The 27,015-nt window shown below is 56.8% G+C and overlaps 2 protein-coding genes across 4 annotated transcripts; one reads left to right on the top strand and one right to left on the bottom strand.

Annotated features, from left to right (window-relative positions):
- On the bottom strand, positions 1-23,288 carry DUOX2 (dual oxidase 2). 3 transcript variants are annotated; one of them, XM_066344047.1, is made up of 34 exons: positions 23,164-23,288; positions 22,279-22,355; positions 21,938-22,027; positions 20,888-21,052; positions 20,330-20,517; positions 19,976-20,177; positions 19,670-19,836; positions 19,290-19,350; positions 19,043-19,139; positions 18,510-18,600; positions 18,132-18,234; positions 17,064-17,227; positions 16,153-16,328; positions 15,818-15,936; positions 15,302-15,439; positions 14,972-15,085; positions 14,591-14,793; positions 14,123-14,308; positions 12,543-12,768; positions 12,369-12,462; positions 8,757-8,938; positions 8,110-8,179; positions 7,601-7,684; positions 6,908-7,086; positions 6,588-6,818; positions 6,318-6,417; positions 5,569-5,618; positions 5,171-5,298; positions 4,767-4,920; positions 3,009-3,238; positions 2,615-2,773; positions 2,117-2,272; positions 1,881-2,009; positions 1-1,567 (listed from the first exon to the last, which is right to left on the bottom strand). In XM_066344047.1, the coding sequence occupies exons 1-34, from the start codon at positions 23,202-23,204 to the stop codon at positions 1,445-1,447; spliced, it is 4,677 nt and encodes a 1,558-aa protein (XP_066200144.1). In that variant the 5' UTR covers positions 23,205-23,288; the 3' UTR covers positions 1-1,444. The 3 variants fall into 3 exon arrangements, with proteins under 3 accessions (XP_066200144.1, XP_066200146.1, XP_066200145.1); XM_066344049.1 differs by lacking the exon at positions 23,164-23,288 and adding an exon at positions 22,955-23,112; XM_066344048.1 differs by lacking the exon at positions 23,164-23,288 and adding an exon at positions 22,846-23,111.
- A 266-nt stretch (positions 23,289-23,554) lies between these two features.
- On the top strand, positions 23,555-26,946 carry DUOXA2 (dual oxidase maturation factor 2). Its single transcript, XM_066344054.1, has 6 exons — positions 23,555-23,707; positions 24,766-24,823; positions 25,100-25,234; positions 25,478-25,691; positions 26,023-26,237; positions 26,576-26,946. The coding sequence occupies exons 1-6, from the start codon at positions 23,561-23,563 to the stop codon at positions 26,767-26,769; spliced, it is 963 nt and encodes a 320-aa protein (XP_066200151.1). The 5' UTR covers positions 23,555-23,560; the 3' UTR covers positions 26,770-26,946.
- The last annotated feature ends 69 nt before the right edge of the window (positions 26,947-27,015 follow it).

Here is a 27,015-nt window from a genome sequence, read left to right as displayed (position 1 = left end):
TTATTCATCATTTTATTTATTTTTATTTTATTTATTGATTTTAGAGAGAGAGGAAGGGGGAGGGAGAGAGAGAGAAACATCGATCTGTTCCTGCATGTGTCCTGACTGGGACTGAATCCACAACCTCTGTGTATCAGGACAACGCTCTAACCAGCTGAGCTATCCAGTCAGGGCAGCTTTGTTCCTAAATTTTAAAAACTAAAAGCAACCCAAATGTCCATCAACAGAAGAATGAATAAACAAACTGTGGTGCATCTCTAGAATGGAATACAATTAAGCAGTAGAGATGAACAAACTATTGATACATACAACATGGATGAATCACAAAGAAATTGTGCTGTGTAAAAGAAGCCAGTCTTGAAAGAGTACATCCAGTATAAACAACACTGATCTGGAGAAATCAGAGCAATGGTTGCTTCTGGGAGTTAGGGAAGACCAACTGGAAGGGCTATAAAAGTATCAGTATTGGGGATGATGTAAAGGTAGTGGTAACACAGATACATGGTAACTTTAAGATTTATACACTTTGCTGATGCAAATTATACCTAAATTAAAAAACCTATAAAGCTCATCTTTTTAGGAAAGAGCCAGTTGAAGGAGAAAAAGGAAGGGTCTTAAAGAGCCAAAATTGGAGGTGACTCTTGTGTAAAGTGACCAACTGTCCAGATTTGCCTGAGAGTGAGGGGTTTCCTAGGACAAGAGACTTTCAGTGCGAAGATGGGGAGAGTCTTGGTAAATCAAGACAGCTGGTTATCCAACTGCTGTGGACGTGGGGAACTGAGAAGGGGTTCTGGGTGTTTGGCCCACAGGCTGGACTCCCTGGGTGCCCGTGTGCTAGGTCTGATCCAGTGGGCTCAGAGAGGGCCTGCCCAGAGGTCAAGACAGTGGGCATTGCTGGCTGACACCAGGAACATCAGGGATTGGGAGACATCCTTGTTTCCAGGTTGTTCCTCAGAATTCCTGACCTGCTCGGAGCAGAGAGGAGTGGAGGTGGAAGTTGGGGTGGAGGGAAAAGGCCTCAGAGACTGAATTAAAGCACTTAGGCTGTCCAGGCTCAAGACATCACAGCTGAACTGGACTCTCAGGAGATTCTCACTTGGTCTTATTTTATCCCCACCTGTCCTCTCTCAAATGCCTAGGGCAAGAAAATACCAAAGTAACACATCAATTTTGTGGAAGAAAACCAGACATGGGGACCTATTAGAGGCAAATGCTATTGTATCGCTTTACCCCCACAGCTGTCACAAGGCAGGGCCTGTCTCCTCCCCACTTAGTCCGCCACAACCTGCAGTGACTTGAGTAGCAGGGTCTTCTCTACCTTCTCAGAGCATGGGGTATGGTGGATAATGAGGGAGAGGCTCCAGCTCTCCAGCTGAAGCCAGAGGTGGATTCTGACACAGAAACCAGTGGCGGGCTGGTCCAGCGAGGGAAAGCAGGCGCGGGCTCAGAAGTTCTCATAGTGGTGCACAAAGTGAGCTTGGTCCTGTCTATTGATGAGCTGACAGGCCTTCTCTACATTCTTGGTCATTCCTGGAGGGCCGCAGCTGAATACCCCGACCTTTCGTACCTGTCAAGCATTTGGGGGGAGAGTGGTTGCAGAGAGAAGAGGCCTGCAGGCTTGAGAGGCTCACTTCCTGGGAGGAAGCCTCATCTCAGGCCTGGCTGGAATGACGGGGTATCAATCCCCAGACCTCGAGGAGGAGACGTGAACTGGGAGTGGGAAGGTGGGTGGGGCTTGAAGCCTTCTTCCAACTGTTGACCTTATCCTGGATCCAGGTTGGGGAGCTCTCCACTCAGGATAGAGCCACAGGGTGTTTGAAGGTCAGGTTGTCCTGGCAGGGGAAGACCAGAGTCTTCGGATGGGTGGGGGTGGGACTAACCTTTGGGTGGACCTCTTGCAAGGAGTTGAAGAAGAGTTCGAAAGGGGGGCGACCAAAGTGGGTGACAGAGCGCAGGCCCGTGAACAGACTCCGGTTCAGCACCTTCTGGAAGTGCCGCTCACAGATGTACTGGTGGAGGGACAAATGGAGAAGGAAGGTCAGAGCCAGGCAGAGCCAGGGTCGGCTTCTCACCCAGATGGTGACCAACCCATCCTGCCTGGCTGGCTCTGACATACCAGCATGGTGGTCCTGAGGTCGAACTTCTCAGCCAGCTGGGTGATGTAGATGTGCACGGACACCAGGTCCTGGCGGTCATTCTCCTCCACTTCCCGGATGATGTCCGCCAGCCACTCGAACTGCCGCTGGGTCCGTGTCACCCAGATGAAATAGATCTGGGGACACATGGCTGGAGCTTAGGACTCAGTTCAAGGTTCCTCCACTCCAGATGCCTTCCCTTGAGGCTGGGAAGCCCCAGACCCACAGACACTGAACATATGTCAGGACCTACAAGCTCGATCCAAGGCTTCTAATGGACAGATCCCAGCAGAGTCCCTTCTGACTACACTTCCTACCCTCTCTCAAAACACTTAGCATCTGGAAAACTGTATATAAATGGCCCAGGCAGACCAAGTGCTTATGAGCCAGGGACTTTTTCTAATGCTACTCTGTTGTGATGCAGGAACACAATCAGTCCATCTATTGCCCTTCATTTGAAAAATGAGAGAGACACTCACCTTTTTACAGAGCATTTGGCTGCCCAAGGATGACCTGAAGACCAGGTCTTTGAGGATGGAGGCAAAGGGGGTGACCCCAATGCCTCCTCCCACCAGCACTGACACTTCAAACTTATGCCACTCCTGGTGGCCCTCTCCAAATGGTCCATCCAGGTACAGCTGCCAACAGAAGGGGGAATGATATGAGCCTGGCCCTGCCCCCAGCTCTGAGACTAGAAATGGGGGGAGGGGCAAGGAGAAGAAGAATTCAGGTACATCCTAGCCTCTTCTGAGGCACCCAGTCCCCTCCAAGCCTGGCCTTGGGGTGTCTAGTGCTTCTAGTCTCAGGGTGGGAGAGGGCAAGGAAAATTCTGCCAATGCCAGAGCCCCAAAAGTGGTTCCCATGGATAGGCACCTTCGGGTATCTGGCACAGCCGTCCGTCAGGGGTGAGTAGATCTCCCTGAGGCGAGTGGTCCAGGGCCCTGCTGCCCGGATGTGCAGGCTGAGTGTGTCCTCATGGGGTGCAGAAGTCAGTGTGAAGGGGTGGTACTCGGTGGTCCCCAGAGCCAGGCAGGCGATCCGCACCCACTGTCCTGACTTGTACTCAAAGCCTTGGGGCCGCTGGAACTGCAGATGGGTCACTCCTGGGGGGTCATGAGCAGAGAAGGGCAGGGATTAGAAGGCTTGCTTCTGGTACCTGAGGACTGGCAGGTACCCTGTCCTCTCCACATGCCTGAGGCACAGAGAACAGTCACATGGTCTGAGCAAATGGGGTTCCTGGGACTGGGAGTTGGGGGACCCCTCCTCTGTTTCCTGGGTAACCTGAGAGCTGGGATTCTCTGCTTCCCTGTTCCAGTGCCCCCCCCCAAAGGCTCAAGTCTGATACCACTGTCCTAAATACAAGACTACTGGGTCAGGGGACCTTGGGTTTCCCACAGACTATCTCAGGATTTACCAAACCTCCACTGTTATGGTCATATCAGCACATCCCCTGCACCATCATTTATGTTTTTCTTTAAATTGACTTACTTTTTCATTTGAGTTACCTTGACAAGCTTCTTGACAAGAAGCTTTAGGTCACTAAGGCAGGTGGAAAACCAGTATCATGTGCTCTAAATAGAAAGCACCGTGTTTTATTAAATTTTTGCTGGATACTCTTTATGGCCTGAACACAGCTGAGCGTCAAGCCTGTTCTCTCCTTATTGAAAAAGGAGATCACAAGTACTGGAGAGTGCAAAAGGCAACACACACCATGCTGAGACTGTGTCTTTAAGTGATCTTGATTGAAATAAAGTTGAAATGAAGTTAATTTTCTTACTAGGTAAGTCCTAAAGGTTGGATGGCTCCCAAACACCTAAAATTGTGTCTGTCACCCTCTACAGCAGGGGTCTCAAATTCAACTCAGCATGTGGGCCGCAGAGCAAGATCACAGCCATTCGGCGGGCCACACTAGGTCTACAAAAGGCAACTGTTACGCAACACTTTCCTCACTGCAGTTGAAAACAAAACAAAAAAATCAGTACAACAAGCACAATTGTACATGCAGTTTACTCAGTGTCACAAAACAACCAGAAACTGTAGTTCGCATCACAACTGCTGTTAACTAAGCTAATATCTAGCTAGGATGCTAGAGAAATGAAAAATACAAGTAGGCCCCTAGGCTTACTTAATTTTATCCAAAATATTTTGAACTTCGTGGATTAGTCTGCGGGCCACACAAAATTGTTTGGCGGCCCACGGGCCTCAAGTTTGAGACCCCTGCTCTACAGTGATGCAAATGCAAATTCCCACTTTAGCTAACACTCACTCTCAACAACAGACTTGCAATCAGGCCATTTGCCTGACTCTGAAAGGGGGTTGTTCTGCCAAAAGGGGCAGTCGAGGCCGCGCGCGCGCACACACACACACACACACACACACACACACACACACACACGAGGGCCTTTCTAGTCCTTAAATCCCTTAGTCTGCACTTTCAGCTGCCTCTTCTCATAGTCACTTCTCACTGTCTACAAGTCCTCCAGGGGCTGCGTTTGCATAAGGAAAGCTGCAGGTATCCCATAGAGGTTATCAGGAGCCAAGATGGGAGTCAGGAGGCCTGAGAAGCTGTCTCCCCACATGCCCTGAGCAGCCTTCCAATGCTCCCCACCAGGATCAGGTCAGGCCTGGTACCTGAAGGCAGCAGCTCCGCCTTCACCACGCTGATCTCCACCTTCTTCCGGCTCAGGCTCACCAGCTTGTCCCCTCCATAGATAAGCGCCGGGACCAGGAAGAAGATGTGGAAACGGGGCAGCTGGATCAGGCCGAAGCTGCCGTGGATGATGAGCTAAAGACATGCCAGTTAGTATAGTGCAGGCCTAGCCAGGCCCCCTTCCTGCTGCCCCTAGCCCAGACACTTCCTGCTTGGGCTCTGGGCCTGAGCTGGGTGGATGCAAATGGCACTGGCTTCAGAGATTGGGGTTTCAGATCTCAAGGACTCAGTGTGAGATCTTGGGTCCAATTCAGCCAGCTCCCCCAGCCATCAGGAGTGCTCACCCCTGCCCCAGGGCTAGTCCCTGCCCAGAGGACTCCCTCACCAGGATGTAGAGCAGGATGTAGAGGTGGTGGGTCAGCCAGAAGCCCCGGAAGCTGCGGCGCCGGAAGTGGTGGGAGGCGAAGACGTACATGATGGCCAGGACCAGGAGCAAAAGCACCCCTGTCAGACCTGGGGATATGGGATGCAGGGACAGAGAAGAGTCTCAGGACCTCAGCCTGGGTTGAGAATACAACAGAGCATTCCTTCCATTCTGCCCTCCTTCCTTGACCCCCTTCATCCTTCCCTGGCCCCAAGGACAACTTGACTGAAGGGGCTGCATCTGTAGTTTGTCCTAGAGGCTAGAAAGGGAACCTAGGACCATTATACACAGGTGTGTATTCATGGAAAAATAAAGACAAAAGTAGAAGTTTAGGCCCCTCACACAGCCCCACTCCCTACCTGGGACTGTCTGGAAGAACCACCAGTAGAATTTCTGGGGAAGCTGGGACCTGTGGGACAAAGGCACATGGAGGCTCTGGCTGGCACAGGAGGGGCTCCACCACTGACACAACATGATTTTGCTCCTGCCAGCCCAGACAGCTGGTACCGGGTCTCCACCCAGATGGCTGGCCATCGTTCCCAGAGACATGGTACTCAGTCTCCTGCAGGTCCATCCTCCGCTCTCTCTGTAATTCCTCCTCCTGTGTTGTCCTGAACTCTCCGACTGTGGCTGATCTTTGCTTCCTTTAGTGCTTGGTTCATGTACTACAAACTCCATGAGGGTAGGGGTGTGTGTTTTGCTTGTTGCCCTATCCTTATGCTCAAACAATGCCAGGCACATAGTAAATGACCAGTAAGTATTATTTACTGAGTGAGGGCATGTATCTTGGCATCCCTATTCTCTGGCTCCTGTATTGACACATAAAAGGTGCTCAATAAATGTTTGCCAGTAAATGGATGGCAGGCTGAGATGTATGTCAGGTACACGTGGGAAAGAGTCCCCAACTTCATGTCCTAATTTCCTTTCTCGGCCAAGCACAGCCAGCTTCCTTCCTGAGGGCAAGGGAACCACCTCTGAGCCTTCCCAAGGAGGCTGGCATCTCACCCTCACCCACTGAGGGAGTGGAGTGTCTAGGGCCATCTATTTCTTTTCTATTATACTCTTAGGCCTGCCCAGGTGTCCCTAGGGGACCCTCCCCAGAACTGACCCATCATTCACAAAGACGTTGGGGAAGATGCAGGCCAGCAGGCTGAGGGGGCTGACTGAAAAGATGTAGACGTTGACCACATGGCCAGCACTGTGCAGAACTGAAAGAAACAGACTATTCGTGATACCACCCAGGGTCAACTCCACGTCCAACCCCAGGGGGGAGGGGGAGGAACAGGGGGGAGAGATGGAAGAATAAGTAGCTCCACTCGCCCCCACAGCCAGACCCAGAGGGTAGCAGCAGTGAGGAGACTGCCTGGGAGCCACATACTGGCCAGGACAACAGCAGCCATGGCGATCCAGCGGTGGAAGTCCACAGCGGCGTCGAAGGGCACGTAGCGGTTGAGGAAGGTCTCTCGCAGGAAGGTGATGAGGTTGCGGCACATGGTGAGCAGGATGTAGGAGAACATGAAGGAGACGCTGGCAGCCGTGCCGCGCGACAGGATGAGGCCCACAAAGGTGGTCTGTGCAATGCCCGAGGGTGGCGAGGCAAAGGCGTAGTCTGGGGACAGGGAGGGACACTGAGGAGCAGGAACAGCAACCAGAGGGCTTCCCTTGCCCCTCCCGCTACCCGAAACCCGGAGCTCGTACAGTAGGCGCGCTCTGCGAACAGCCCGGCACAGATGGCGGAGAAGATGGCCACACACACGATGTGCCGCAGGTAGTTCTCCACAAAGCGCTCGTACTGCCGCAGCTTCTGGGCCCCGCGGCCCCGCTGCATCTTCTCCTTCAGAGCCTCTGTGTACAGCCGGGGAGGGGGCGCCACGGCCCTGCAGCAGTGGGAGGCAGGGTGGCCATAAGGCCGGGGCACCCTCACCTTCCCTAAGTGCCGCCCCTTGAAAGAGACCTGGAGACTTTATGGGGGTCAGGATAGGCCACAACACAGGAAGGGAAAAGCCTTTGGGCGGCAGACTCCCAATCCCCAAACCTTCACTTCTCATCTTTATTTGTTCCACCCGTTCCTCTTCTGTCCCCTCCACTACTCTACCTCCCCTTCCTCCTGTCTGTTCTGTCCTTCCCTCTTCTGGCTCCTGTACAGGCCTCACTGCTATGCCCAAAGCAGGCAGGAGCCAGGAGACCCCTTCCAGCCATGTGGGTGTTGTATCTGAGTGCCACACTCTAGGCTGAAGATTAGGATATTGATCATTTGACTCTCTCAGGTTAGGTACAAATGGAATGAGACTCAAGATGGTCCGTTGTGTGTCAAGGTGGTGTGGGCAGGGCCCAGAGACCCTGAGATCTCTCCCCATGTTTCCTGGGCCCAGCAGTCTAGGACACACTCACTTTTTGCCAAACCTCTTCTTCAGTCCAGAGCCTCCCAGCTCTGGGGCTTCAGAGGCAGGGAGCCCCAATCCCTGGGAACAGAAGCTGAGGGGAGAAAAACTGGGCTAATTCTCCCCTTGTTTTTGCAGCCAGGAGAAGACCTCTCAGGTCAGAGCTTGGGAATGGGGTGGGGTGGAGTACGGGTGAATCCTAGGACCTATCCTGCCCTTGCAACCTTCCCAGAAAACTAGTCAGAAAGGAGCAGACAGGAAGCAAGGCAGAATGAAGAAATATGATCTGGTTTATAGGATGGTTCTGTCCTGGAGTGGCAGGGAGAGTACCAGGCTTCTGAGCTAGCTGCAGAGGGCGTGGGAGGTAGCTGGAATTTGGGCTCGGGCTGGCTATGCACTAAAAGCTACTTTCAGAGGTCAATGACTGACCTCAGGGTCAGATTCAGCCAGCACTACTTCCTCCACTCCTCTGCAGGGGACCCGGCCAAAGGGACTTCCCAATGCCCCATTCCTTCTCACCGTTCCTCAGGAATCCTATTGATGAATGAGACTCGACTACTAATGTTTGGTCGAAGGATGTCTTTAATACCTGCAGAAAAGAACAAGAGGCTGGACCGGCTTTCCCATGGGGGGCACTAGGGTGGGACGAGATGGCAGACTGTCCCTCCACCACTGCCCCTCTGGGAAGGCTGCCACGGCGCTTGCCAGTAACCTGGTCAGGTCCTCAGGTCTGCTCCAGCTTTGTTCCCCTCACTCGCCACTCTGAGTACCCACTGCACACAGCCCAGCCACTGCTAGACAATGTGGCAAGTCTGTGCAATTAAAAAAAGGACCCCCCACCCCCAGGCAGATGCCTGGGCCTGCAGATCCTTTGTCTAAAGAAAGTAGTGCCTTTTACTCTGGTCAGACACACCCCAGACCAATGCACTTGGCTTGGTGAGCAGCATGTAGGCTGGATTTCAGCTCGCTCTTGAACCCTCCGTGGGCACTTTGTGGAGGGCACAAACTGCACAGCTGTATGTGACGCCCTCAATTATACGTGCTTGGCTCTGTGCTGTGTAGCAAGGACTGAGAGAGAAATGAGATCTGGCTCCTACGCATCAAGAACTCTCATTTTGAGAACACAACCTTCCTTGATTCTGACAATTCCTTACATACTCACACACCTCCACCTTTGACGCAGAGCTGCATGCGGCAAAGCTCACTGTCATGGTCCCGCAGCATGAAGTGGAAGTCCTCCCACGTCAGCTCCTCCTTGTCCTGGAAGCCCGACTCTCGGAACATGGACTCCACCACCTCCGCCAGCTGGGCCTTGGACAGGCAGTTGTTGGAAATCTCGATGAAGGACCTGGAGGAAGACCAGAGACAGAGCAGCCTGTCACCCGGTGAGGTCAGGCTCAGGCAGGTGCAGGGTGGGGCAGACTCTGGATGATCTAATGGGCTTACCAGTGACCCGGGAAATAGCACCGAAGGTATTCATCCAGTCTGCACCTGACACTAAGCTGGGTGGGGTGGCCACAGGCTCCAAAGGCAAAACAAAACTAAAAGTGACCTTGACCAATTAAAGGTAGCAGCCCTCAAACAGGGAGGCATCTACAGCTGGGATGAATGTCCACTTAGTGTAGGGATGTGCCCAGGTATGCCATGGCCTTCTCGCACGGCAGGCTCTCTGCCCACTGTCTTGTGTTGATGCCTCCTACACCATCGCTAGGCCTCCCCTTTCACAGTCTAGTGGGGCACTGACAGCAGGAGGGGAGAGAATGCAGCGGCAATGGCTGTCAAGCACCCATAGTGGCGGAAGTAGTGGCCATACTCTTTTCTCAGTCTGTCCTTCCAGACAAAACAAAACAAACCTATGCAAGTTTGTATGAGTCTGGAAGAAGAAGTTCTCCCACACAGTACAATAGCACTGCCATCACTTTAAAAAAACACATCATCCCACCGAGACTGAACAGGATCCACACACTGAGTATAGTACTAGCCAAGGGAGACCCTGCTTAGCTTCCCAGATCAGACCAGATCAGGCATTTTCATGGTGGTATGGCTTTCGATTTTTTTCCCCCACACACTGAGTATAGGATGAGAAGATGGGAGCTCATCCCTTGGGGGCAGGGACCGTCTCTAAATTCCCTAGGCCCTGCTCCAGCCTAGGCCTGCAACGGCACAGCCAGCAAGGCACAGACTGCAATCAGCTCACCTCACCCTAGCCCTTCTAGAAGCCCCTGTCCAGTTGTATCACCTGGACTGTAAGAGGGATGAGGCAGTTAAATGAAATGCAGAAGTCAATGGAAAGGTTTAAAGGAGTAGAAAAGTTAAAAGAATCTGGGCTCTTATATGCATTCTAGTCATTCACTTGTTCATTTATGTCATCTTACTCAGTTAACTATACATCAAGTGCCTGTTTTTGCCCATCACAATGTGGAGGAGGTGCATTCAGCAGGGAACAAAGAGATATGAACCCTGTACTTATGGAGTTGAAGGGAACTATGGTACTGGAGCATTGTCTTCAGGAATAAGAAGTCTCAAAACTGATCTTTATCAGGACGTTACAATCTGAAAGGGCTTAAGAAGCAGTAAGAGAGAAGGGTTAGAAAATAGAGGAACTTTCCGTGCTTCTCCTGCTGCCTGTCACAGTGATTGATATTGAAAGAGTGATCAAGGTCATCCATCATCCATCTATCAATTATTTCACTGTGTAAAGCAGTGTTAGGCATGCTGTAGAATTCACAAAGATCCAAATGCATCCAGAAGGAGTTAGAGGACTTTATTAGTGGTCGTATCGGGGTTGGTTGTGGATTTGCTGTTGTTCTTATTGTTATTGTTGTTTGAACTAGGGAGGAAGAATTTTCTGGCTGGTATTGGCAGCACAGATATAGACCTTCTTGGAGACAGGGACCTGGCTGGGAAACTTTTGAAGCTGGCTACTCTGAGAGTCTGGGATGCCCTGAGGGCCGGCTCGGCTAGCAGTGCAGGTTGCCTCCTCATCTACCTTCCTCTGACCTGACCTGTTTTCCTGTTCAAAATATCAGGAAGTCTCGGTACTGGGAGGGCCCAGCCCCAGCCCCAGCCCCAGCCCCAGCCCCAGCCCCAGCCCCAGCCCCAGCCCCAGTCCCAGCCCCAGCCCCGGCCCCAGCTCCAGCCCCAGATGCAGACCCAGACCCAGCCCAGACCCAGCCTGGGCCCCAGCTCCAGCCCCAGATGCAGACCCAGACCCAGTCCCAGCCCCAGCCTCAGCTCCAGCCCCAGCCCCAGCCCCAGCTCCAGCCCCAGCCCAGCCCCAGATGCAGACCCAGACCCAGACCCAGACCCAGCCCAGCCCCAGCCCCAGCCCCAGCCCCAGCCTCAGCCCCAGCCCCAGCCCCAGCCCCAGCTCCAGCCCCAGCCCCAGCCTCAGCTCCAGCCCCAGCCCCAGCCCCAGCCCGGACCCCAGCCCCAGCCCCAGCTCCAGCCCCAGCCCCAGCCCCAGCCCGGACCCCAGCCCCAGCCTCAGCTCCAGCCCCAGCCCCAGCCCCAGCTCCAGCCCCAGCCCAGCCCCAGATGCAGACCCAGACCCAGCCCCAGACCCAGCCCAGCCCCAGCCCCAGCCCCAGCCCCAGCCCCAGCCCCAGCTCCAGCCCCAGCCCCAGCCTCAGCTCCAGCCCCAGCCCCAGCCCCAGCCCGGACCCCAGCCCCAGCCCCAGCTCCAGCCCCAGCCCCAGCCCCAGCCCCAGCTCCAGCCCCAGCCCCAGCCCCAGCCCGGACCCCAGCCCCAGCCCCAGCCCCAGCCCCAGCCCCAGCCCCAGCTCCAGCCCCAGCCCCAGCCCCAGCCCCAGCCCCAGCTCCAGCCCCAGCCCCAGCCCCAGCCCCAGCCCCAGCTCCAGCCCCAGCCCCAGCCCCAGCCCCAGCCCCAGCTCCAGCCCCAGCCCCAGCCCCAGCTCCAGCCCCAGCCCCAGCCCCAGCCCCAGCCCCAGCCCCAGCCCCAGCCCCAGCTCCAGCCCCAGCCCCAGCCCCAGATGCAGACCCAGCCCAGCCCCAGCCCCAGCCCCAGCCCCAGCCCCAGCCCCAGCTCCAGCCCCAGCCCCAGCCCCAGCCCCAGCCCCAGCTCCAGCCCCAGCCCCAGCCCCAGCCCCAGCCCCAGCCCCAGCTCCAGCCCCAGCCCCAGCCCCAGCCCCAGCCCCAGCCCCAGCTCCAGCCCCAGCCCCAGCCCCAGCCCCAGCCCCAGCTCCAGCCCCAGCCCCAGCCCCAGATGCAGACCCAGCCCAGCCCCAGCCCCAGTCCCAGCCCCAGCCCCAGCCCCAGCCCCAGCTCCAGCCCCAGCCCCAGCCCCAGCCCCAGCCCCAGCTCCAGCCCCAGCCCCAGCCCCAGTCCCAGCCTCAGCTCCAGCCCCAGCCCCAGTCCCAGCCTCAGCCCCAGCCCCAGCTCCAGCCCCAGCTCCAGCCCCAGATGCAGACCCAGACCCAGCCCAGCCCCAGCCCCAGCCCCAGCCCCAGCTCCAGCCCCAGCTCCAGCCCCAGATGCAGACCCAGACCCAGCCCAGTCCCAGCCTCAGCCCCAGCCCCAGCTCCAGCCCCAGCTCCAGCCCCAGATGCAGACCCAGCCCAGCCCCAGCCCCAGCTCCAGCCCCAGCTCCAGCCCCAGATGCAGACCCAGACCCAGCCCAGCCCCAGCCCGGGCCCCAGCTCCAGCCCCAGCCCCAGACCCAGACCCAGCCCAGCCCCAGCCCGGGCCCCAGCCCCAGCTCCAGCCCCAGATGCAGACCCAGCCCCAGCCCCAGCCCCAGCCCCAGCCCCAGCCCATACCGCATCATGGTGAAGAACTCCTCCTTGGAGAGAAAGCCATTTGCATCAAGGTCATACATGGTGAACATCAGGCGGGACTTGTCCTCTGGGGAACCTGGGAAGAGAACAGGGGGATGCAGGTTGCCTCTCTGCTGAAAGACCCCTGGCTCCTCCGATGGCCCACTATCCCCTTACCTTTCATAAAGACCACTAAGATGTCCAGGAACTCCCGGAAGGACAGGTAGCCATTGCCGTCTTTGTCCGCCAGAGAGAACATGGACTCCACAAACTTGTCCTGGGGCTTGAGGCCCAGGGACTCAGCAAACTCGGCCCTGCTCAGCTCACATGTCAGGGCCTCTCGCACTTTCTCTGATGAGTCCAGTGGCAGGGTCCCTGCATCCGCCTGGTCAATGTCCAGCACCTGCACCCGGGCAGCAGCAGAGGGGGGAGAGAAGGAAGTGAAGCCTGGCTGGACACAGTTCAGGGAACCCCTCAGAATTCTCCAAAATCCAACTCTGAAAGGATGGCTATTCCTGATCTTCAGATACACTGACTTGGACCTCTGTTCTCCTGTAGAGGGGGTGACTTGAATCTCTAGCATTTGACCCATTTTCTCCCTGGATCCAAGATCCAGCAAGTGGAGGAATGATACTGGGTCTGTAGGGGGCAGAGGGTGGGGGCAGGGAAGGGCAGAGTTTGGAGATGCAAAGTGAGAGATGTAGTAGACAGGGGTGGGCAGGCAGCAGGAGGCCAGCCATATGTTCTCTTGCCGGTTCAGACAGGCTGCCATGTACCTGATTTGGTATCTATCTGCACATTGTGCAACAAATTTTTAAGTCATATACATGTAACAACCATTTGTTAAATGCTTACAATATACAGTTAAGTCCTCACTTAACATCATCAATAGGTTCTGTGACTTTAAGCAAAACAAAGTATAACAAAGCAAATTTTACCATACAGTCATTGATATAAGCTTCAGTTAAGTTCATATGTCATCTCATCCATGTTATAACAAAATGACGTTATTAGAGGACCTATTGTACCAAGCATTTGGACTAAACACTACATAGAACAATTTTTTATTTTATTTTTTAAATTTTGGAATATATCAGAATCCCCTGGCAGGCTTGTGGGCCCCAACCCTAGAATTCCTGATTCACTAGGTCTGGAGTAAGGGATGGGGTGGGAGAGGGCTGCTGAGGAGTGGCATTTTTATTTATTTATTCATTTTAGAGAGAAGAGGGAGATACAGAGAGAGAGAGAGAGAGAGAGACAGAGAGAGACAGAGAGAGAGAAAGGGGGAGGTGCTGGAAGCATCAACTCCCATATGTGCCTTGACCAGGCAAGTCCAGGGTTTTGAACCGGCAACCTCAGCATTTCCACGTCGACGCTTTATCCACTGCGCCACCACAGGTCAGGCAGGAGTGGCATTTTTAACAAATTTCCAGGTAAGGCTATTGCTGTTGGTCCAGGGGCCACACTTGGAGAACCACTGGTATGGACTGTCTCACTGAATCCTCACAACAAACCAAGGAATGGATCCTATTTTAACACACTGTTTTCTAGATGAGGAAACTGAAATATAGAGCAGAGGTGATGTGATTTGCTTCAGGTCACACAGCTAGTGAGCAGCAAAGCTGGGATTCAACCAAGACTGTCTGTCTCCAGCTCACAGAGCAGAAGCTTAGTTCACCCCACATAGAGTCCTGTCAGGCCAACGTTCGCTCCAACCCCGGGGTTGGTCCTATCTCCAAAAGGCACAGCCACATCACCTGAGCAAAAAGGTGTCTGAAGAAGACCTCCAGGATGCGGCCCCGCTGCTGCTTGGTCACAGCCTTCCTGAACAGCTCGTTCTCGCCCATCTCAGTCTTGTGGAGGCCCAGCGCCCAGCGCCCACAGAAGGTTTGTAGATGCTGCACAAAGAAGCCTCGCTCCTCCTCGGAGTTAAAGAGCAGCACCTGGATGGGAGGGAGGCTGAGACAATGCTCAGAGCTCGAGCTGGCAGTTCAGCCTCTCCTCAAAGGAACTGAGGTTGGTGGTAGGAGAAAAAAGGTGCCCCTATCTGTCCAGGTTGGGAACAGGTGAGTGGTCCAAGAAGGTCAGAAGGAGGTTTAGGTTGAGTCAAAGGACCTCTGAAAAAAGGTCCTTTCCCAGTGCCAGCCCTCAGAGGTGAGCTCTGTGGCTGAGGACAGGTGACCTGAGAGGACTTGCTGTGAGAGGGGAGGCAGGCTGGGCCGTACCAGGTCATACTCCTTGGGGATCTTGAGCAGCAGGGTGCGGCGTCCGCGGTTGCTGGACAGGATGAGGTTGACCTGCTGCGGGGGCCGCAGCTGGACGGTGCGCAGCACAGAGAGACGCCTATCCAGAACCTGCAGGCGCCTGTCTGGGAGCAGCTGAATGGTGATGGGGTAGCTGTTCTCCTTAGGGCCTGGCCACTCCATGGCTGGGGAGGAGATAATTGGGCAAAGCAGTTCAGCAGAAGTCCCCCACCCCTGCCCTGAGGCCAGCTGCACTGTAACAGCCTGAGCAGCCATCCCAAAACCTGCAATCTCCCCACATCTGTGACCTGGCTCTTTCTTCCAGGGCTCCCGTCTGCCCCCTTCTCCTCAGCTCCATCTCACCTGGTACTCCATCCTTGGCTGCCTCCTTCTTCACACTCTCGTTGCCTTTCTTTTGTAACTTCTTCCGTTCTCGGCTTCGGAAATGGGCCACCACCCCAGAGAGAAGCAGACTCACTGAAGGGGATCGGAAGGAGCCAGTGAGTAGGTATACCTTGCCTGCAGCTTCACTGAGCCTTGGTTGCTACCCGCCCTTCTCAAGGCCCACTGTGCCTGGCTTCCAATGTACCAAGGAACTAGCCCTGCAAGTCAGCAGGTAATGAGGAGCAGGGACAGTCTGTGGGAATGGGGGAGACAGGAGAAGAGAGATGAGTGAGGTGGTGAAGGGCCTACCTAGCGGAAGACAGCAGAGAGCCACAATGGTGACACCAAAACCAGGACCACTGCCCTCGAAGTAGTCAGACACGGTCAGGGGCTCACAGGGTGGCAAGTTGTCAGTTGTGAGCTGCTGCGGCTGAGGGCAGGGTGCACCTGAGGGAGAAGGCACACAAAAGAAATCTCAAAACCTAAAGATCCCACTTCTCAGCCAGGCATCCTTCCCTCTCTCCTGTAAAGAAGCAGGTACCTTCCTCTCTCCCAGTCTCACTTCCCTGGAATACGTTCCCCTCAAAGAGTCCCCTTCTATATCCCATCTATATAATAATATAATAATATTTTTATAACCACTCCAGATTGACCACAGGGTGTGGCCTGCAAATCAGTCCAGTCCCTACTAGAGGAGACAGCTTAATGCAGGCCTCCCAGTCTGACAAAAAAAGGGCTGCCTAGCTCCCTGGACAGCACCAGGTGATACTCTCAGCCTTGGTGCTTTCTCTGGCAGCCACCTCTGTGTTCTCCCTGGCCTCCCACCTTCATGCCAGGTAAAGACATTGGGCTGCAGGGCACTGGGGTCCACGTTGGTGACAGCCACCAGCACATCCCGCAGAGTGGTGTTTCTGATTTCTGCAATTTCTTCCTTGGAGAACAGCCTAAGTTGGAGAAAGCCAAGAATTGTGGGGATGAGGAGAGGATGCAGGCTTCCAGCAACCTCAGACCCCAGGACCCAGATGAGAAAAGAGACCCAGAGGGGCTGGGGAGGGGACGCTGCCAGCTGGGAATCAAGGGACCATGGGGGCTGTTCACAGGCAGAGCGTCTGGGCCCAGGCAGAGGTGGAGACTGAGGTGGGGGTCCAGACAAGCCTTACCCATTCCCGGTATTCTCAAACCAGTAACGGTCCCCATCCCGCAGCCGCACAAACTGGTCAAGGACGATGGCTCTGAAGAGGGGCCCGGGGTCTCCATGGCTTTCCAGCAGCCCCCCAGGGAGCAGCTCCAGCCGGGACAGGTCCTGGTGGTACAGGGCGGCGGTGGCCTGCAGCACCTGGGGCGCCACAGAAGGTAAGGAGTGTGTGCCCGGGGAGGGCAGTTCTTGTTGCCCCACCCTTCAAACACAAGACCCTATCAGCTACTTGGCTTGCTGCTCAGAACTGAGGGAGTCTCCTCTTTCTTGACACCCCCCTCAGTTGGTGGCAAATCTGGTGGGAGGACCAGTGTGTCCCTTCCCATGGTGAAACCACTGTCAGCTGCCTAAGGACCATATCCTGTGAACATCATTACCCAAACTACCTGTCCCCAAGGATTAACAACTTCAGAGTCACTCAACTCATAGGGAGGAGCCCTACAGGAATAAGGCCCACCCCGGGGGGCCACCCTGCAGGAATGCTACAATGTCGTGGTGAGAAATATACTCTGCAGTCAGGTGGCTGAATTTAAATCTTGTCTCCACCTGGCCTGTGGTGGCACAATGGATAAAGCGTCAACCTAGAATGCCCAGCCAAGGTCCATATGAGAAGTAACTACTATAAGTTGATGCTTCCCACTTCCCCCTTTCTCTCTCTTTCTCCTCTCTCTGAAAATCAATCAATAAAAAAAGTCTTAAATCTTGCCTCTATGACTGACTTCACAACTATGTCATTTATAAAATGGGGACAATAGTACCAGTACATGCTTCATAAAATTCTTAACGTAGATGAAATGAGTTACATGTGTAAAGGCCTTGGAACAGTATGGCCACAGGAAAGCTTTAGCTGCTATGATTATTATCACTATTCCTGACCTCGGGGTCCACATTGGGGTTGAGGTAACTCCAGTTCTTCGGGGTCTCTAACCCCAAGGCCAGCAGAGCTTGATTGTAGCTGGGCAGCCCCATATCCCGGCCACGTTGGATGCTGCTGGCCACATAGTCCGTGCGAGAGAACTTGCCAGGGCCAGGCCAGTAATCTAAAAAAGAGAAAGGACTAGACTATAGGCTCAGTTGCCTCAACCTTCTTTGCCCAATAGCCTTGAATTGGGCTGTTGGCACTAACTGCTCCCCCTACCCCAGTACTTATCTGCATGTGACCTGTATCCATAACAAACTTTCCTTGGTATGGGGTCAATGTTATCATGTGTGATCACAAGCAATTTTTCTGGTAAGACTCTTCCCCTAGGACTCAAGACTGATTTAGGCCTGACCAGGCAGTGGCACAATGGATAGAGTGTTGGCCTGGGATGCTGAAGACCCAGGTTCAAAACCTTGAGGTCTCCGACTTGAGCACAGACTCACCAGCTTGAGCGTGGGATCATAAACATGACCCCATGATTGCTGGCTTGAAGCCCAAGATCGCTGGCTTGAGCCTAACCCTGGCTTGGCTAGAGTCCCCTCACCCCCACCCAGTCAAGGCACACATGAGAAAGCAATCAATGAACAACTAAGGTGCTGCAACTATGAGTTGTTGCCTTTCATATCTCTCCCTTCCTGTCTGTCCCTGTCTATCTGGTTGCCTCTCTCTCTTGCTAAAAAATAAAAAAGACTGTTTTAGTTACCAAGCAGAAGATTCCCTGGCCTTTACCTCCTTAACCTCAAGACAGGGCTGGAGGAAAACCTTTAGAGACTTAAGCACCAAAGAGATCGTGATGTCACCCCTCCCCCACATATTCAGACATAAATAATTTAGAATGAAAACAACCCTAAACTGTAAGTTGAGGGGAAATTTTCAAAGCCTATTTTCTTCTAATTGCTATTTGCAGTATGTGTGTCTATGTTCCTGCATTGTAGGTACCCTAAGTTGCCTGTTAATTAACTCAGAAGAATCCTCAGGCTGCCCAGACTCTGGGTCCCCATTCCTCTGGCTCCAAAGCTCACCCCTCAGATCTTCAACCACTATCCTGTCCTCCCGCTCTGAAATCTGGGAGGCCATTCCCAGCAGCAGTTGGTTCACTGCCTGAGCACTGTTCAGGTTGGGATTCTGGAAGTAAACAACACAGTCAAGATAGGCTTTCTGGTCCCTTCCTACAACCCAGTTACTCTCACCTGGGACCACTGCAGTACTTTAGGTCAAAGGTCCCTTGGCCAGTCCCAAACTCTCTTGAAATTTTCCCAGATAATTTTCTGACCACTCTACCCTTCATCTCCCACCGCCCTGGAGCAGCAACACTCAAGAACTGGAATTGTTGCTCTTCCCAGCCTGCGTGATGAGACTGACCTTGGCCCACCTTTCCCTGACCCTGACCCCAGGCTAACCTCCCGGGTCCAGTAGCTGTTGCAGACTCTAAGAGCTGAGGAGCTGTTATGATTCTTGTTCAGGATCTTCTGGAAATGACAGCTGGCGTTTCTGAAATGGGGCATCAAGGATGTGGTAAGGGTCTTCAGGGAAGAAGCCGAGATGGAACAGTGAGGTGAGGGACTCAGAGGGTATTAGCCAGGCTTGAGGGATGGCCTTTGAACTTCCTTGAACAGAGCAGAGATCTGGCAATGTGTATGGATTGAAGGTAGAAAATGCTTTTTGTCCACATAGGGTAGGAAGGAAAGAAAGGAAGAGGATGAAGCTACTGGACAAATCCTGCTCTCAGGAGCTAAAGTTCAGCTGTTAAGAGGATCTGGGTAGATTTCCTTGTTAAGACGAAACTTCCTCTCCCAGGATCCTGTTTCAGAAGCTCAAATTCTGCTTCCCTTCCCGCATGACACTGTGGAGGTGTATAAAAGGCTCCAGGCCCCCAGATGCACCACCTCTGCCAGTGCTGGGTCCCCTTTCCACCTGCCAGCCCCTTCCTCACCTCATGTAGACACCAGGGGGCACCATGGTGGAGAAGAACTGTTCAGAGGCCACCAGGAACTCAGGGGAAATGCTGGGATCCAGGAAAGGCCGGTACCCTGTCCCTCGGGAGTAATAAGAGAAATAAGCTCCTTACCCATCCCCCCATCCTCCCATAACATGCATCCACCTGTCTTCTTTCCCACTATGAAGTCTATCCGTGACCTCCCCTCAACACAGGTAGGTGCCTGCCGCTCCAATGCCCTCACCTGTATATTCTGGGGGTGTTTTCTGCAGGAAGCTGGGTAGCCACTCATACAGAGCAATATTCTGAGGGTCAAGAAAGAGAAAAGGGGAGGTGAATGTTCCAGCTGCAAGGCCAGGAGGGATCTAAAGCCAAGGAAAGCTTAAGTGGGAGATGACGACCAGGCTAGGGCAGTCATTAGGAGAGCCACTGGGACCTGTCCCCCCAGCTCCTAAGGAATGGGATTTAGGGGGGACAGCTAAATCTCTTGAGTAAGTGGCACTTTGCTCCCCCTTACCATTTCAGGGTCTATTCCTAGACATTAGCTCTCTAGGGAGGGGTGTCCTCCCTGTAACGGGTGTTTCTGTGTGTAGGGGGGGCCATAGGGAGGGCCGCGCCACTGACCTGGTAGGTGGCGATGACCCTCTTGCGCGCGTGCTGGAACAGCTCCTCATCCCCCCAGGGCGGGTGCTCGCGGGCCAGCCTCTGTGCGCACAGATTGTGGTAGCGGAACCAGAGCAGCCCCAGCGCCTGCAGGAAGGGCTCGCGGTTCCCTCTCTCCGCCCCGAAGGCTGCATCCGACGTGGGGACACAGGGGAGGACATGAGCGCCGGTGTGGCCCAGGGCAGCGCCACCTCGCAGACCCCAATCCGTTCTCCAGCGCGCTGGCCGCTCCGCCCCTCCCGCGCCCCTGCGGCCCCGAGTCCTCACCGTACAGCCCCCGGGGCCCGCGCAGCCCTGTGGCCGGGTCGGGCGCGCTCCACATGAGCAGTGGGTCCTGCGCGGCCCGGGGGAAGGCGGGGTCCGGCCCGGACGCCAGCTGTCCCCCGGAGAAGCTCCGCAGCGCGTCGCTCCAGGACGGCGAGGAGCCATAGATGGCGCTGCCGTCCAGCCAGCCCGTCACCTCGTTCGTCTGCGGGGACACCGGACAAGTGACCCGGGGTCCGGTAGTCGAGGCGAGGAAGGGAGAGCCCGGTGGGTCTTCGTGGGTCGCGGGCGGGAACCTCTCCGCACCCGACCCTGCCCGACCCGGAGCCGAGAGCCCGGCCGCCTGCCTAGTCTCACCAGGTCCCGGGGGTTGCTGGGGCTCTGTCCGGTCTTAGGGTCCCAGCGGCTCCTCTGGAAGGGCAGCACCACGTCCCCGAGGTGGCCGCGATCGAACACCGGGTCTCCTCGCGGGATGCGGATGTTGAGGAACTCGGCGGGGCAGCCGGGTCTCTCCACACTCACCAGGTCCGAGAGCACGTGGTAGCCTGCGGGCGAGGGGTGCAAGCTGGTGAGATTCGCCCCTTTCCTTGGACAAGTTTCTCAAGAGCCGAAAGTCAGATGTTCGAATGCAAGCTCCGCAATCAGCTCCTCGCCCCCCCCCCCCCGTCCCTAAGATCTACCTAGAATGGGGGGCCGGCGGCACTCCTGGGTTTGGAGTGAGGAGGAAAAGAAAATACACGGGAGCAGATATCCCTGAACCAACACCCCGATCCCCCTACGATGAAAAGAGGCTGGACGTGCTGCTCGGTGTGTGTGTGTGGGGAGGAGGTGGCCAGGAGTCTCGGATCCGTCTCCTGCGGACTTGCCGAGGAGCTTCAGTGGGTAAACCCCAGCGTCTTCCCGCTCTGCCCTCACCGAAGAAGACCCCCAGCACGGTGCGGTTGCGGGGGGACGCCAGCCCGGCTCTGCCCCGCGCGGCGGCGTCGCTGAGTCGGCGCGGGTTGGGCAGCAGCGGCTCCCCCAGAGCTTGATACACGCCGTCGGCGTAATTGGCCGGCACGAGGCGTTGCAGCCGGGCGCCTGCAGGAAGCAGGAGGGAGACAGGCTGGGTCGGAGCCCTCGGTCCCCAACAAGTCCAGGAGCCTTGCTCCACTCTCCCCTCGCCTCCCCACCCTCGCCGAGGAGACCCCCCGCCCCCCGCCGAGGAGACCCCCCTGTCCCCCCGCCGAGGAGACCCCCCGCCCCCCGCCGAGGAGACCCCCCGCCCCCACCGAGGAGACCCCCCTGTCCCCCCGCCGAGGAGACCCCCAGCCCCCCACCGAGGAGACCCCCCCACCCCCCGCCGAGGAGACCCCCCCGCCCCCCGCCGAGGAGAACCCCCTGTCCCCCCGCCGAGGAGACCCCCCGCCCCCCGCCGAGGAGACCCCCCGCCCCCACCGAGGAGACCCCCCTGTCCCCCCGCCGAGGAGACCCCCAGCCCCCCACCGAGGAGACCCCCCCACCCCCCGCCGAGGAGACCCCCCGCCCCCCGCCGAGGAGACCCCCCCGCCCCCCGCCGAGGAGACCCCCCCCCCGCCGAGGAGACCCCCCTGTCCCCCCGCCGAGGAGACCCCCCTGTCCCCCCGCCGAGGAGACCCCCAGCCCCCCACCGAGGAGACCCCCCCACCCCCCGCCGAGGAGACCCCCCGCCCCCCGCCGAGGAGACCCCCCCCGTCCCCCGCCGAGGAGTCCCCCGCCCCCCCGCCGAGGAGACCCCCCTGTCCCCCGCCGAGGAGACCCCCCGCCCCCAGCCGAGGAGACCCCCCCCGCCGAGGAGACCCGCCGCCCCCCGCCGAGGAGACACCCCCCGCCCCGCGCCGAGGAGACCCCCCGCCCCCCGGTCTCCTGGTTCCAGGAACGCGCGGGCGCCCTCTCCGCAGCCAGCTCGGGGCTGGCGGGGCTCCTCCCGTTCGCGCCCGGACTCACCGGCAGCGCCGCGCTCGTGGTGCCTCAGGTTGTTGAACCAGCCGTCGTAGCGCTGCACTTCCCACGACAGGGACAGTGTGTCCTGGCCGCCTGTGGGTCAGAGAGTGGTCCTCTCGGTGCTAGCCTCCCTGCGACACCCCGGGCGCCCGCCGGCCTCAGCGTGCGCTTCTCCGGCTCGCCGAGGGGCCTCAAACCCACCCAGAGGCTGCACCTGCGCAGCTTGGAGGCTGCGATCTGACCGGACCGTCCAGCCTCAGGGAGGCCCTTGACCGCAGTTCTCCCCTTCCTCGTCCCCAGGAGGCACTGAGCGACACCCGAAGCGAGGGGCGCCCAATGCTTACCCGCCGGAACCGTGGGTCCAGTCAGCAGAGCTCCCAGGAGCACCAGTGCCTCTGGTCCTGCGCGGACCATGATGAGCCTGCAGCATGGGGGACGAAAGGCGGTGTGTGAGGACAGACGCCGGCTCCCCGACGCCCGCAGACAGCGCGGAGGGAGGAGGCGCCAGCGGTTTCCACTTCTGGAGCGAAGCCTTCAGAAGCATTGCTAAAACCCGTGCCCGCATGCCACTCTTCCCGGGGCGGTGGCAGCTTGTCCTGTGGGCACTGACACTTGTCCCCACTCTCCATCCCATCGAAGAACTAACTCCGACCACAGAATCCCACGGACCCCAAGTCTTCTGGGGCATGTCCGTCCCGGCCGGGACTCTACTTCGAGCCTCCCAGCGGCCGCCCCAAACCTCGAGTCCCCACTCCCTTTCCACCCTCCCGACTGCTTCTCCTAGAAGAGGCTGGGAAAGGAAAGCGGCTGGTTGGCCGGGGGCCAGGACACGCAGCCGTTCGTACTCCGCGATGCATGTCTGTGTATGGACAGGAAGGATGGGGTGACAAGGCCCCAGGCCCCGGTCCAACCTCTGGTTAGGGCCCCCGTCGGGATCAGAAGTCTTCTTTCCTCTTGCAATCTTTTTTTTTTCCTCTCTCTGCTTCCTGTCTCCACCACCCCACTCTCACTCCGACCCACCAGCTCCTAAGATTCTCAGCCTCCCCGGCTACACTTTCACCCGCCTCTCTGGGTCCTCTGAAGCCCGTTGCGCGATGTCCACTCTGGCCAGACGCCGCCAGGTGTGGTCGTCGGCACTCTGGGCTCGCCCTCCTGCTGAGGAGGCAGGGCTCCTCTCATTTGCATAGCGACCGCCGCCTCTCATTTGCAAGGTCTCTTCCCGCACTTACACAGCGGCCAGGCCCCAGCAGACACTTGGCACTCTGCCCATACTGCTATAAAAGGGGACCCGGCCCCGCGCGCCTTTCAAACGCAGAGCGAACCCGCAGAGACGCGAAGGTAACTGCTCATAGACCGAAACATACAATTCTACTTTCCGGCCCACCCTACTCCTCCCGGGCCAACCCAGAGCGCTTGAGGGCAGCCAGCGAGTGCGCTTCTTCGGGGAGCCGCGAAGCAGCTCAGACTTGACCAGCCCATTGGGTCGCGCACTAGGATGCGCGAGGGGCGGGGCGGTTCAGGAGAAGTGGGACCCGGACCCGACGCCACGGATGCGCTCTCCAGCTCCAGCAGGCTCGGCTACTGCTTTCCCGCCCGCCAACGCGCAGCCCTTGGCACTGTGGCAGCATGACTCTCTTCGATGGCGAGCTGCCTTTCTACCCCCAGCCCCGGCACGCCGCAGGCTTCAGCGTCCCGCTGCTCATCGTCATTGTGGTGTTCTTGGCCTTGGCTACTAGCTTCTTGCTCATCTTGCCCGGGATTCGTGGCCACTCGGTAAGGAGGCGCCAGAAGCTCGGGTCTGGGAATGGAGGGCATCATGGATAGCTTGTCTCTGAAAGATCCAGGGCGGGTTAAGACTGAGGCAAGGACTTCCACTGAATAGTCAGACGAGCATAGATGGAGCAGATCCAAAAGTCTGGGGCAGCAAGCACCCCTTCCCAAGGACAGGGAGTGGTCTGGTGCGAGACACTGTAGACAGTGACCAAGATGGATTATTCAGAAGGCTGCTGCAGATAGTAAGTAACCACTCCAGTAATCCTGGGGCTGATTCTAGTCTACAAGTCCTGCTGGGACTCCCACCTCTCCCCAGACTGCAGCTCCACTCCAGTCCCCACTCCCATCCAGTCTCCTCCAGGCCAAGAGGACAGAAACCAGCACCTCAGACTGTTTCTCCTGTGCCCTGGGTTGAGGTGCATGTATTTGACTGCCCCCATCCTAAAGATTCAGACACTCCCACACAGGATTCAAAGTGGCAGCAGACTATACTTTCTGTTAGAGTCCTGCTCTCCCAGAACCGAAATTATCTGTTTTTCTAGCCTGAGTCTTGATCTTGACTTGGTCTCCTGGGAAACAGACACACCTACGAATATTTGAGAGGCTGTGTTCCCACCTCTACTTGGCCACCAAACCCAGGGCCTCTCTCTCTTGAGGAAAGTGACCCCTGCCTGCCTAGCACTTCTGGACTCACTGGGCCTTATCATAGCAGTGACCTGAGCATGAGGCAGAACCAGGACCAGGAGCCAGAGAGCTGAGGGGAGTGAAGATTGTGAGAGAGCACCAGGCACCCAGGCAGGGGTGGGGAGGGGGCGATTGCAGGGTGGACTGGGAAATGGGATTAGGGAGGTACAAGCGCATTGCCAGAAAACACCAGAAATGTCAGTGGCTCAGAGGGGTTCAAAATGCCAAGAATATAACTGGGGAAAGGGTGTGAGGCAAAAGATGTGGCAGTTGTGGGACCACTAACTATCCAGGTGGCATGGGGTCAAGGAAGGTCTTGGGGACTCTGGTTGAGTAGTACCCAGGCCTGACCCAGTGCCTATTCCTTCCTGCAGCGCTGGTTCTGGCTGGTGAGAGTTCTCCTCAGTCTGTTCATAGGCGCAGAAATCGTGGGTGAGTGTGCGGTGCATCAGAGGGGGAGAGGACGTGGGGGGAGGAAGGAGGCTGGCAGAGGGCCTCCTTCTGGAGAACCGGGGTGGTTTCCCTTTCCCTCTCAATTCTCTAACTCTCTGTAATGCCCACTCTTCTGTCCTTACCATGTATACCGCCGCATTGGACCCCTAGACTTCTATTCCCATCCCTCTTCAGAGTGTCTTACCTTCCATCACCAATTTCATCTGGCCGCTATGGTTTCCCTAACCACCCCCCACTGTGTGCCTCTCCCCACAGCCGTGCACTTCAGCGCAGAATGGTCAGTGGGTAGAGTGAGCACCAACACATCCTACAAGGCGTTCAGCGCAGCCCGCGTCCGAGCCCACGTCGGTCTGCATGTGGGCCTGGAGGGAATTAACATTACACTCACAGGTGAGGGGGCTGGGGCAAAGTGAATTTCCGGGATGGGCAGACCCTTTGGTGGGGTAGTGTGGCCGGGGCAGCTGCAGGACTTCTCAGATCCCACAGATTCAAACAGCTTTTGGTCCTCGTGAATTTATGTTTCCCCAATCATTATCAAATCCGTGCCTCTCGCGCCTCCACTTCACTACCCGAGTGCGCTTAGTTGCCGGGCGCTGGGCTTGCTCAGCCCCTTAACCCTGCCGCCCTCCGCAGGGATCCCAGTGCAGCAGCTGAACGAGACCATCGACTACAACGAACAGTTCAGCTGGCGTCTGGGCGAGGACTACGCCGAGGAGTACACGGAGGCGCTGGCGAAGGGGCTGCCGGATCCGGTTCTCTACTTGGCGGAGAAGTTCACCCCGAGCAGCCCTTGCGGGCTCTACCGCCAGTACCGCCTGGCGGGACACTACGCTTCAGCCACCCTGTGGTGAGCGCTGGAGGGAAGGCGCGGTGTGTGTGTGTGTGTGTGTGTGTGTGTGTGTGTGTGTGTGTGTGTACATAGGAGGATGTAAACGGTAGTTACTGCCCAGTATACACAGGTGAGTAATATGACCGAGCCTCGGGGCGGGTCGGAAGTCCACGAGATCCGCACAGACGTTGGAATCTCGAGAGATTCAGCAACAGCTGGGAGCTGGCTGTGTCCTTGGGGATTCCGCTTGCCCTGCCGCCACCCCGCACTGAGTTTTCGTCCTGGGGTAGGGACATAGAGAAAGCTAGGCTGTGGAAGCCGGTTCACAGCGCAGATGGGTCCCCCGCAGGGTGGCGTTCTGCCTCTGGCTCCTGTCGAACGCGCTGCTCGTCATGCCGGTCCCGCTCTACGGGGGCCTGGCGCTCCTGGCCACCGGCGCCTTCGCGCTCTTCTCGGTCTTCGCCTTCGCCTCCATCTCCAGTGTGCCGCTCTGCCCGCTCCGTCTCGGCCCCTCTGCGCTCACCAGTCACTACGGGGCCGCCTTTTGGGTCACGCTGGCCACCGGTAAGGACCGAGCGATGGGTCCGGGGCGGCTGGGGGTAGGGACGGGATTTATGCCGGTGCGTGCTTTCCAGTGTACAAAATGAGCTCGCCTATATTACTACTTTGCCTCTCGATAGTTCGTAGAGCCACGTACTGTTTTGCTCTCTTACAGAGGGTTTGATAGCTTGCCCACTTAGCACGTGAACACTTGTACCGCGTAATCCATATTAGAGGTCCTGTGTGTGTGTGTGCGCGCGCGCAGGAAATGTGAATGGTGGCCTCCAATAGATGGAGGGGGTAAGCTGGCTTCTGTCTCGGAGCCCTGACCACCACCTTTTCTTATGTCCGCGCCGCCGCAGGCGTCCTGTGCCTCTTCCTCGGAGGGGCGGTGGTGAGTCTCCACTACGCTCGTCCCAGCGCTCTTCGCGCCTTCTTGGACCGAAGCGTCAAGAACTACGGTAACCAGGCGAGAGGGGGCTCGCCTATCCACTTCAACAACCCATTACCCAAGCAGTTCGAGGCCTCGGATTTAACAGTCAGTACTAACCTGTGAACGGGACTCAACCTCGGACTCCTACTCCACCGCGCCCCCCCGCACACCTGGGCCGGGAGAGCTCACAGAGGGGCGCTGCGCTGCGGGCGCCCAGCGAAAGGTGGACTGCCTCAGACGTGCACTGTGCACCCTTGGAGTCTCCCAGGGTGTGCTGTAAATAAATTTTTTTCTTTTGATTTTTTAAAAACGTTTTCTCCATTAATTTCCACGGTTTCTCTAGCCTCTTGGGCGACACATGCCCTGGGG

The sequence above is a fragment of the Saccopteryx leptura genome, chromosome 6, assembly GCF_036850995.1.
Source record: "Saccopteryx leptura isolate mSacLep1 chromosome 6, mSacLep1_pri_phased_curated, whole genome shotgun sequence".
In the NCBI taxonomy this organism is placed as follows: Eukaryota; Metazoa; Chordata; class Mammalia; order Chiroptera; family Emballonuridae; genus Saccopteryx; species Saccopteryx leptura.
This window is presented reverse-complemented; position numbering and strand designations above follow the sequence as displayed.

Coding starts and splice junctions, on each gene's coding strand:
- DUOX2 (XM_066344047.1), bottom strand. CDS start 23,204: ATGGGCAGAGTGCCAAGTGTCTGCTGGGGCCTGGCCGCTGT. Junction 16,329..17,063: donor ACCCCAATGTGGACCCCGAG/GTCAGGAATAGT, acceptor GTGGCGCCCCAG/GTGCTGCAGGCCACCGCCGC. Junction 2,010..2,116: donor ACCTCAGGACCACCATGCTG/GTATGTCAGAGC, acceptor TCCCTCCACCAG/TACATCTGTGAGCGGCACTT.
- DUOXA2 (XM_066344054.1), top strand. CDS start 23,561: ATGACTCTCTTCGATGGCGAGCTGCCTTTCTACCCCCAGCCCCGGCAC. Junction 25,235..25,477: donor AATTAACATTACACTCACAG/GTGAGGGGGCTG, acceptor CGCCCTCCGCAG/GGATCCCAGTGCAGCAGCTG. Junction 26,238..26,575: donor TTGGGTCACGCTGGCCACCG/GTAAGGACCGAG, acceptor GCGCCGCCGCAG/GCGTCCTGTGCCTCTTCCTC.